This window comes from Ipomoea nil, unplaced genomic scaffold (assembly GCF_001879475.1).
Source record: "Ipomoea nil cultivar Tokyo-kokei standard unplaced genomic scaffold, Asagao_1.1 scaffold2704, whole genome shotgun sequence".
Classification (NCBI taxonomy): domain Eukaryota; kingdom Viridiplantae; phylum Streptophyta; class Magnoliopsida; order Solanales; family Convolvulaceae; genus Ipomoea; species Ipomoea nil.
The window spans coordinates 3,217,271-3,227,121 of NW_017619132.1; the positions used below are offsets into that span (position 1 = coordinate 3,217,271).

Here is a 9,851-nt window from a genome sequence, read left to right on the forward strand (position 1 = left end):
CTCTTTTTGCAAAAAGTAATAATAATAATCGCAATCATATTACCGTATTAGTTTTCTTAATTACAATTGCTATTTATTCCCCTTTTCATATCTGACTATGTAAATCAATTTTATCAGAAAAAAAGGTGGTAATATAACAAAGACATCACACATGATTGCTTAATACACGTACTAAATAATCATTAACAATTGTATTGGGGTAGGTACTGGGGGTACAAACCAATTCTTTTTTTTTTTTTTTTTTTTTTTTTTTTTTTTGGGTTATTGCATCTGCACATGTGACATGTCTAAGGCATTAGATTCTCTAGCCTTTTATCTTTTAGATAATGGGAGAAATTCGTTGTAATTGTCCGATAATATAACTCTAACCTGCAAAAGATCACACGAAGGTAAACAAGTTTAGATTGTAATTCAAATCAATAAGCTTTTATCGTTGAGAGTCAAACTTATAAGTTTGTGATTAACAGTCTGACTAATTTGATTGAAGTCAATAGTCTGGCTAATTTGATTAGAGTTACCCACCTTTTTATCTTTTTAGCATATGCTAAATCCCTGTCACACTACTACATAGCCTCTGAAAAGCATTCCAGCATATATTCACATTCATTTGTTGTCAAATGAATGTGATTAGTATTGATTTTAAGGATGTTTATGTGCCTGTAAATTAGAGTTCAGAATGGTGTTTGAGCTAAAAAGAGGAAATTTAGCATGGGAACTGGGAGTGGGACTTCTGGGTTCTGACATGGACAGTTTGGTAAATTTGGTGTGTGTGATCTTTTGGCAGTTAGGAGGTCTCCTCTCACTTCTGCTCCAAGTCCCTTCTCTTCAAAGAGTACACAGCACTCAAGAGAGAGAGAAGGGGAAGACAACCCTTATTATGATTAGTATCTTTTTCCCCCAGTAACTCATTGTCAAACAGCTGTGTTTACATTCTGATCATCATTTATCCTTTCTGGGCCTGTTGGGCGCTTTGATTTGATTGGATTCTTGCAACCCAGTTTTCAAAATGGGTTTTTGATGAGCAAGGGAAGACACGGAGACATTGAATTGGAAATGTCTGTGAAGAGCAGGGGAGGAGAGCTGGCTTCAAGAAGTGCAATTTCTAAAAAATGGACACTTTTTCTTTGCTTAAGTAGCTTCTGTGCTGGAATGTTCTTCACCAATAGGTAATCACTTCATATCTTTCTTATCGTGGATTATTAGAATCTTGACCCATTGTGACATTTCTTAACTTGATCATATTTCTGGTGATTTTCATGTATGGAGGGTAAGTTTGCTGTGTTTGAGGATCTTTCTTTTTTGGATTTTATCATAGTTCAGTTTTCTGCTGTTTCACTGGCTTGCAGTTTCTTAGCCATTGTTGTGCACTATAAGTATTCTCATTTTTGTTCATTGGATGGTGAAGGAGGTCTAGAATTTCTGGATCTACATTGACATTTCTTGTTTGGGAGAAATCACTTGATGTTTAAGGTTTTCAATGCTCTTATATATCACCATTCTTACTATCATTCTCTCATGGCAATATTAGGAGTCACTTTGACAATCTTCTTTCTTGCCTCCATGTTCCTGGTAAATTGAGAATCTATCCTTGTGAGTGCAAAATTTCAAAACTTATCTGAAATTGAATGTAATTTGGATAGTAATGACTGTACATTCAAATGAATCTTAGAGGTGATTACTGTGAATAAAAGCTTTTGCTAGATGTTCGTTATGTGTACTTTTAGTTATCTTACATTGGAACATATGATGCTGTGAGCCTATTAATCTGTCTGGTTTTTCAACTCTAAAACTAAAATTTGACAGGATGTGGACCATTTCTGAATTGCAAGGGACTGCAACAGCTACAGGTGAAGATGAAGGTCTGAAGTTAGGTTCAGAAGACTGCAATGCAGAATATGTGAGTGTCTTAATGCTCTTCTTTATCTCCATTGTTAGCAATTTTAAGCTGTAGAAATTAACCTGCAACTTGAATCTTGAAACCTGGGTAATCTTAACTTTTGCCTTTTTGAGTGACGAGGGAAACCCGCAGTCACTACCTGAAGGTGTGCACTGAGTAAACCCCGCCTTGTGACCCTAACTGGCAAAGGACCACAAGGAGGTAAACCAACCTAGGTTACCTATAGCTGACCAGCTCAAATCACGAAGGCCAATAGGCTTCTTCCGCTGGAAGTCGAACTTGTAATTTTGTGGTTACTAAATCAACAACTTGACCAACTTGGTTGGCGTTGCCCCCTACTTTTGCCTTTTTGATATCGATGTTCCCGAATTCTGACATGAGCGGTTACTTGCAGCAGCCAAAAGGTGTGAAGTTATCTAAAGAGATTTTTGGAGAAGTTTCTAAAACACATCATGCTATTCAGTGAGTTCTGCTCCACCCCATCTCCCTTCCTCTTCTCTTCAAGGGTATGACTTGGTATTGTACTTTGAGCAACGCGATGGCCTTAGTACCAATTAGTGAATGTAAACTCTGTGCAGGACACTCGACAAAACAATATCAAATCTGGAAATGGAGTTGGCTGCAGCAAAGGCAGCTCAGGAGTCGATTCTAGGTGGCTCTCCTATGTCAGAGGACAATAAGACTGATTCACCCAGAAGAAAATATTTTATGGTTATAGGAATCAATACTGCGTTTAGCAGCAGACAAAGAAGAGATTCAGTTCGTGCTACGTGGATGCCACAAGGTTTCTGATTGGCTCCTTCTTGTTTACTCTCTTAGCTTGTGACCAAATCATTCTGATTACTCACACATTTATCTGAATTCGTTTTGATGCAACTGCATAGGCGAAAAAAGGAAGAAGTTGGAAGAAGAGAAAGGAATCATCATTCGTTTCGTCATTGGCCATGGGTATTGGGTTCTGAACTTACTCCAAATCATATTCATTCTTCAATTCTGTCATCCAAACCTTTTCAACTAAAAAATGAACTCATTGCATGTTGGCGAGCATTCTCATTATTTGTCTGATATTGTTAATGTACAAAAAGACTTGCAATCTAGTTAATGTTTTTGGGTGCTATCAAATGGAATCATTAATTTGTACTGCAGTGCAACATTAGGTGGTATACTTGACAATGCCATTGAAGCTGAAGATAAGATGCATGGAGATTTCTTGCGACTGGTAATCCCATCAACCAATTTTGCTCTCGTTGCACACACTTTAAGCAGTTAGAAAATCTAAGATCCGGTGACCATCTAAGCAGGATCACGTTGAGGGGTATCTTGAGTTGTCCGCTAAGACAAAGACTTACTTCTCCACTGCTGTTAAGCTATGGAATGCAGAGTACTACATCAAAGTTGATGATGATGTTCATGTAAATATAGGTAACTGGCTACACTCATGATCTATTCTATGTTCTACTAAATTTGATGAACTATGAGTGACCTCTTGTTAGGATCAAACGCTAACCATTACGTCAAAAACTTTAACTAGTAGCGAAGACACAACTTTATTTCCTTATACCACTACATTTTCGAGAGGAAGGGTGCTGGGTTTAGCCATTCAGGCTTCTGCCCAACAATTCCCTAGCCATCTGGTGCTGGACTTGGCCCCTTCACCGGCCTCTGCCCAACATCTCTGTTGTTTGCAATGATGAAAAAATCGCTAGGCGCCTCGGGACCGCCTAGGGCGCCTAGGAGGCGATTAATCAGCGCCTAAGCGCGATTTTTGCAACACTGGTTGTTTGTTAGCTTCTTCCTTAACAATCCCTTTGCACAAACCTGCTCATTCTTTAATTTCATTGCAGGAACACTAGGAGAAATATTAGTGAGACACCGCAAAAAACCACGTGTGTACATAGGGTGCATGAAATCTGGTCCCGTCCTTGCACAGAGGTTGCTTCTATCAATTGGATTATGTATTCTGGTTGATCAAGCTGCAGCCCGCAGGCTAGAGGTTAAATTGACTTTAACATCGTAATTTTCTTGATACCAGGGGAGTAAGATACCATGAACCAGAATACTGGAAATTCGGGGATAGTGGAAACAAGTATTTTCGCCATGCCACAGGGCAAATATATGCTATTTCAAAAGACTTGGCCACATATATTTCAGTACACCAGTTAAGCATTTGTCTTGATGTTTCGTTTTCTTGGTTCTTTTCTCTTGTTTTTGACAAGACAAAGACGAGAAATAATGTTTCTTCACCTGCTACAGGCATGTGCTGCACAAATATGCTAACGAGGATGTTTCACTGGGATCTTGGTTTATCGGGCTTGATGTGCACCACATTGATGACAGGAGATTATGCTGTGGGACTCCTCCTGGTAAGTTACCATTTACAAAAACAGACTATCATAAACTCAGAAATCATATTACTTTGGACTATACTAATATATACTCTCCCCATTCCCCCATTTACAAACATCTGCCTCATAAAAATCACACTTTTTTTGCAGATTGTGAATGGAAGGCTCAGGCGGGCAACATTTGTGTTGCTTCATTTGATTGGACCTGCAGCGGGATATGCAGGTCAGTTGGGAGGATAAGAGAGGTCCACGAACGTTGTAGGGAGGACGAGAAAGCTTTGTGGAATGCTGTATTCTGAATATAGGCTGCAGCATTGAGCATTGAGGGCTGCAACTCTCTTTATCGCGTTAGGATACAGAAACTACATATACATCGATACACCACAAGAGATAGGGAAATGGATAGCAGAGAAGGGAACATAGCTGTGCAAAGAGTGACTGCCATACCGGTTTTGAAAGCCAGGCAGATGGCAAATGGTTAAGCGTGTTCATTGTATTGTAAGTCTGTTAGTGTTCACTTCTTTACACAATCTTATAAATGCATATGAAAATCTTGTTGCTTTTCCAGTTTCCCCACTATCTATCTGAGAAAGATGAAAAGAAAATCATATAGATTTGCAGGGTATTGGTTTTACTATAGACCTTTTGCCTTTACTTCATGTGCACATTTTGAAAATTGCAGAGACCCAGAGAGGGGCAAAGAAAAAAAAAAAAAAAGCAAAACTTTCTATAACACTATACGCCATTAATGTGCAAAAGTGGAAAGCAAACACAGTTTATGGTACAGATTCTTGTGCCCCTCCATTCCTAGGCATCTTCATCTTTAAGTCACTCTTAAATTCAGGATTTCTCCCCAGGAACTTGTGCAGTAAGGGCATCCTCAACCTGTTAAGTACCACAAAAGATTGAGCTTTTTCATCATAAAGAAATTAAGATTTGCAGAAATAAACAGGGAAAGAGGAATCTGTAATAAGAAGGCAATTTGGGCACATGGCAAAAGATCATCTTACCAGGGGAGAATGAAGATTAAAAAAAAAAAAAAACACCCAAATCTGAATAATGGTGATGGGGCACAAAGGTGTCCCAACTCCATTAACACGTGATATTGGCACGGCTCAATCAAAAAGTAGGGTAAAGAAATACCCTTGATCGCTTTCTCATTGAACCGCACCAATACCTCGTGCAATCATCTATCTAACATACAAACAAAACAACCCATTAATAGAAACAAAAAAAACTCCATTATAGAGTCTCACAAGCACTACCAACCAAAGGGATTGAAAGTGACCAAAGGGGAGAGAAGAGAATGGAATGGGAATGGGAATTGAAATGTGGAAATGGGAATTAAAAAAGAATTGAAAGGGGGGAGGTTGAAGAAGAGGGCAATAAATTGTTCAACTACTCAAGAAAGGGAGTTGGGAATAATTAAGTTAAAGGAAGCGTGAAAGAGAGGGTTTGAAAGAGCAGACCGGACAGGTTTGATGACAGCCATTAATGGGGTTTGCATTTATTAGGACGTGGGAGTAGGGCAGAGGATGTTTTTAGCTGTGTGTGCTCAATTGGACGATTCATATTCTTGGGTTAATTGGCGCCTTCTTTCTTGCCAATAAGTGTACTATGTTGGGGTTTTGTTGTTTAATCAAACCTAGGCAGCAATTTGTCCCTTGTACTAAGTTGTTTGGGTGAAAAAAGTTCCATTGCCATTTATGTTGCCATAATTGTCCTTATTAGTTTCAAATGGGTTGGTTTATATTCAATCAAATCATTCTGGAAACCTAACTGGACAACCAGTCCTTAGCAAGGTAATAAATGTTAACGTGGCAATGCAATGTTATTTAGGAAAATTTAAAGACATTGATTTGCAATGGTACCTTTTGCATCAGACATTGTAAAAAATAATTGATACGGAGTCTTAAAAGCATACATGATTGTATTCTGTGTTAAGAACATTCAAAAACAGGCCGGAAAAAGAAAAAAGAAAAAGCAATTAATGAGAGTGGTCGGCAGTTGGTGACCACCCTCAACGCGCCCAGGCGTTGCTGGTGCGCGTTACCAGTTGCAATTTTTTGTTTGTTTGTTTCAGTTTGTACGTGGAGCCCACTTCAAGGGATAAAAAAAAAAAAAACCATCACTTCTGCAACAACCCTAATCTTCTTTCTTCAACACACTCTCTATTCCACCTTGGATTAAACTTCCTAAAAAACTGAGCTAAAGATATATCTCTATTGGAGATGCTCTAAACACATTGGTGTCATCGATCATGCCAATCAATATGATAGACTTTTCCTACATCATTACTCAATCAGATTACCCTAAAAATGTTAACATGACAATGCAATGTTAGCTATGACGACAATTTTAAGGTAATGATTTGTAATGGTGGCTTTTGCACTAACGTAACCATTGTGGAAAATGGAATAAAATGGAATCCTTAGCAGTAGACTAGTAGACTAGCAAAAAGGAACAAACTAAATTAATAATGATAAGTTGTACGCGTAGCAGTTGAACTTCAATGGGCCGCTGGCAGTGACAGCAGAACTACTACTAAACATTAAACCCACCACTATATATCCCTCCCTCATGACTTGACTTATTTTCCTGTTCATTTTTTTTTTTTAAATTAAAGATTTTCGAGGTTATTGGATCATGATCTTACGTAGTAAAATTTTGAGAATTTAAATAAAAAAATTATAGTTGTTATTTTCGATCACTCAAGAGATTTCTTACCCCAAAATTTTCGATCACTCAAGAGATTTCTTACCCCAAAAGGTTGAATCCCCAATTCTAAGGGAACTCAAGAGATTTCTTTCTTTAGTAATTAGTAGCATCCATGTTTCTTTAATTTGCAAGATTTGATTTGTTAAAAACATTGTTATTTTTTCACCAATCTATGAACGGTGTGAAGTTACAGAATTTGACTCTTACTCGTGATTTTTATTCATCTTTGGTATGAAGCGGTTAGAGTAGTTGAGTTAGCTAGGGATGATAAATAAGATTTATATTCTTTCAAAAAAAAAAAGATTTATATTAGTGATGATGAATGTTAAAGAGGGCGTTGTGGGAGGATCGGAGATGGAAGCTAGCGTCACGGTGGGTCCTCGGTGATGGCCGCCGGGCCGTCCCTCCACGTTTTGATGATTAATTAATTAGGGTTAGGATAGAGGAGACTGTAGCTGAAGATAATATAATATTCCAGGAACAAATAAAACCTCCAAAACCACAAATATTCCCCTCATATGTATGTGTTCCAGGAAAGAGGAGAACCCGGCCGGCCCCCTCAGATTCCTACAACTCTTTCTCTGAAAATCTATCTGCTTAATTATTCAAATCATGCATTTCATCTCAAAATTCAGGAGAATTATTTTAATTGCAGACTTGAGCTTCAGAAGGCAGCTGCCATGGCGAGCAGTATATCATCATTCAATTCTGGGAATGGAATTGAATTGAATGGGGAGAAACGAACGATACTGCAGTTAAGTAGAGTAGCAGAGATATTGATGCGACTCAATCAGAAGATACATGGCTAAATACTCCACATGAAATCATATATAGCCATGTGTTTTTGATTGAGCCGCGTCAATATCTCTCTCTTTTTCACTTCTATCCTTCAATCTCAGCTCTTTGTTATCTTCAATAATTTTTTACAAAGTGAATTGATACTGACACCGATAATACTGGTATAATCATGTATGATATATCTGTTCTAGCTAGCTAGCTATATGCTATGTGCATGCATGCTTGGGAAAAGATCATATTGATCATGTTTCTGGTGCATATATATGCATGAACATATATATATATGTGTGTGTGTGTGTGTGTGTGTATGTTAGGTAAGAATTGATGGGTGATCAAATATGTTGATGAAAGTTTGAGGAAGATAGGTAGCAAAACTGATAAAGACATTAATTACTTCATGTGGTTTTTGCAGTTTGACCAAGTCATGTTCTCATTTTATTTTATTTACTTTTTTTTTTTTGAAAATATGTTCTCATAAAACTTAATTGGCTTTATATGTAACACAAAATTAGATTGATTTCTCTAAGGCTATGACAGAACTTATTTAGGAGTTTATAGCTTATTTTAAGCTATTAATAAGCTATAAGCTCTGTTTCAAATTAAGCTCCTAGCTTAAAATAAGAGCTTATTTTGAAAAAGGTAGCGTTTCAAAATAAGCTCCTAGCTTCCTAACTATTTTTTCATCTTTATTCTTATTATTTTAAAGAAATGACATAATTTACCCTTCCAATTAAAACCCCTTTATCTTCTCATTTATTCGCAACTTTCACAGCAAATATTATTATTATTATTATTATTATTATTATTATTATTATTAGATTTGCAACAATATTGCTACTTCATTATGAGATGCTAGATCATGGTTATGCTAATAGTTTTATTTAAAAATGTTATTTTTTTTTAAAGACAAAATGTTAAATTTTAATATGTAAACAAAATAATTTAAATTTTATGAAGATGTCCTTTTTAGTCTTTTTACCTTTATCAGCTTATCAAAAAGTTAATTTTACCAAACACTTTCAATCATAATAGCTAGCTTAACAGCTCTTCAGTTTTCAGTTTCAAGCTTATAGCTTTTCAACTTTCAGCTCATAGCTTATAGCTGTTCAGCTAGGTTTGCCAAACAGAGCCTAAGTATGAGACAAACTTTGTATGTGCAATCAGGTTAAATTTAGATCAGATTTAGACATATGCAAAAAAAAAAAAAAAAAAAAATTAGAATGAATTAACTTCATCTTTTTTGGTGAGAAAGGTGGGAGAAACCCAAAGAAGATATCCCAAGAAGCTAGGGCTAGTTACGTTGCCGGCAACCAACACCCATCTTGTCTTCATGAATCACCTTCTACAGCTGGTTTGAGGGGATCACAACAATCCTTAGGCCGTTCTCGTGGCCGAGACAAGAATTAACTAACTTGTCTTTCGCTTTAATTTCATTTGGTGGTTGTACTCATCTAATCTAATAAAAATTAAAAGAAGTAAAATTAAAACTTAAAATTGTTATTATTATTATTATTGGAATTTAATAAGTCCTTTAATTTTGATTTTTATACTTTATTTCAATTTATTAATTACTCTTGTGTGTTTGCAGGTGTTATGTAAATATATTTTTTTTTTGTTTTTTTTTGAGACGATCGATATGTAATGTAGCGTATTACATAACTGAATTATCAATGAATATTGATAAGAATATTCATCACAACAATTTTGAGTACATACTATCAAGTACATGCAAGATTTGAACTTATGACAACAAATTTAAACATATGACTAATAATAACTCTAGGCCCACAATTTATACTCACAATTTTTTATTTTTTATTTTTAATTATTGATTGGTTTATGTTAACTAGCATAAGGAAATGTATTAGCGTGACAAGACAGATTCATAGAGAGGATAATGTTTGTTTTGGTTGAATGATAGACATCGAGAATTGATCATTTATTGCTAAGATCGCATGCTCCTACTAATATAATGACTAATTGTGTGTGTGCAATTTGGCTGAAGTTTAATTTTTGTAATTCTTATTTTTTGATTCCAATATTCAAATGATTATTTAAAAGTAATCAAACCAATATGATGTGAAATCAACTAA

The 9,851-nt window shown here is 36.1% G+C and overlaps 1 protein-coding gene and 1 long non-coding RNA gene across 3 annotated transcripts; one reads left to right on the forward strand and one right to left on the reverse strand.

Annotated features, from left to right (window-relative positions):
* Positions 1 to 648: 648 nt before the first annotated feature.
* Positions 649 to 4,812, forward strand: LOC109155573 (probable beta-1,3-galactosyltransferase 2). Of its 2 annotated transcripts, none has more exons than XM_019303174.1 (11): positions 649 to 1,166; positions 1,804 to 1,897; positions 2,292 to 2,359; positions 2,476 to 2,681; positions 2,782 to 2,845; positions 3,044 to 3,116; positions 3,199 to 3,319; positions 3,742 to 3,829; positions 3,930 to 4,055; positions 4,151 to 4,260; positions 4,393 to 4,812. In XM_019303174.1, exons 1-11 carry the CDS (start codon positions 1,018 to 1,020, stop codon positions 4,539 to 4,541), a joined length of 1,248 nt encoding a protein of 415 aa, XP_019158719.1. In that variant the 5' UTR covers positions 649 to 1,017; the 3' UTR covers positions 4,542 to 4,812. The 2 variants fall into 2 exon arrangements, with proteins under 2 accessions (XP_019158719.1, XP_019158720.1); XM_019303175.1 differs by having other exon boundaries at positions 2,295 to 2,359.
* A 15-nt stretch (positions 4,813 to 4,827) lies between these two features.
* LOC109155574 lies at positions 4,828 to 5,704 on the reverse strand. Its single transcript, XR_002049917.1, has 2 exons — positions 5,253 to 5,704; positions 4,828 to 5,127 (listed from the first exon to the last, which is right to left on the reverse strand). It is a non-coding gene; the product is annotated as an uncharacterized LOC109155574 (long non-coding RNA).
* Between the last annotated feature and the right edge of the window lie 4,147 nt (positions 5,705 to 9,851).

Coding starts and splice junctions, on each gene's coding strand:
- LOC109155573 (XM_019303174.1), top strand. CDS start 1,018: ATGAGCAAGGGAAGACACGGAGACATTGAATTGGAAATGTCTGTGAAG. Junction 1,167..1,803: donor GGAATGTTCTTCACCAATAG/GTAATCACTTCA, acceptor AAAATTTGACAG/GATGTGGACCATTTCTGAAT. Junction 2,360..2,475: donor AAAACACATCATGCTATTCA/GTGAGTTCTGCT, acceptor AACTCTGTGCAG/GACACTCGACAAAACAATAT.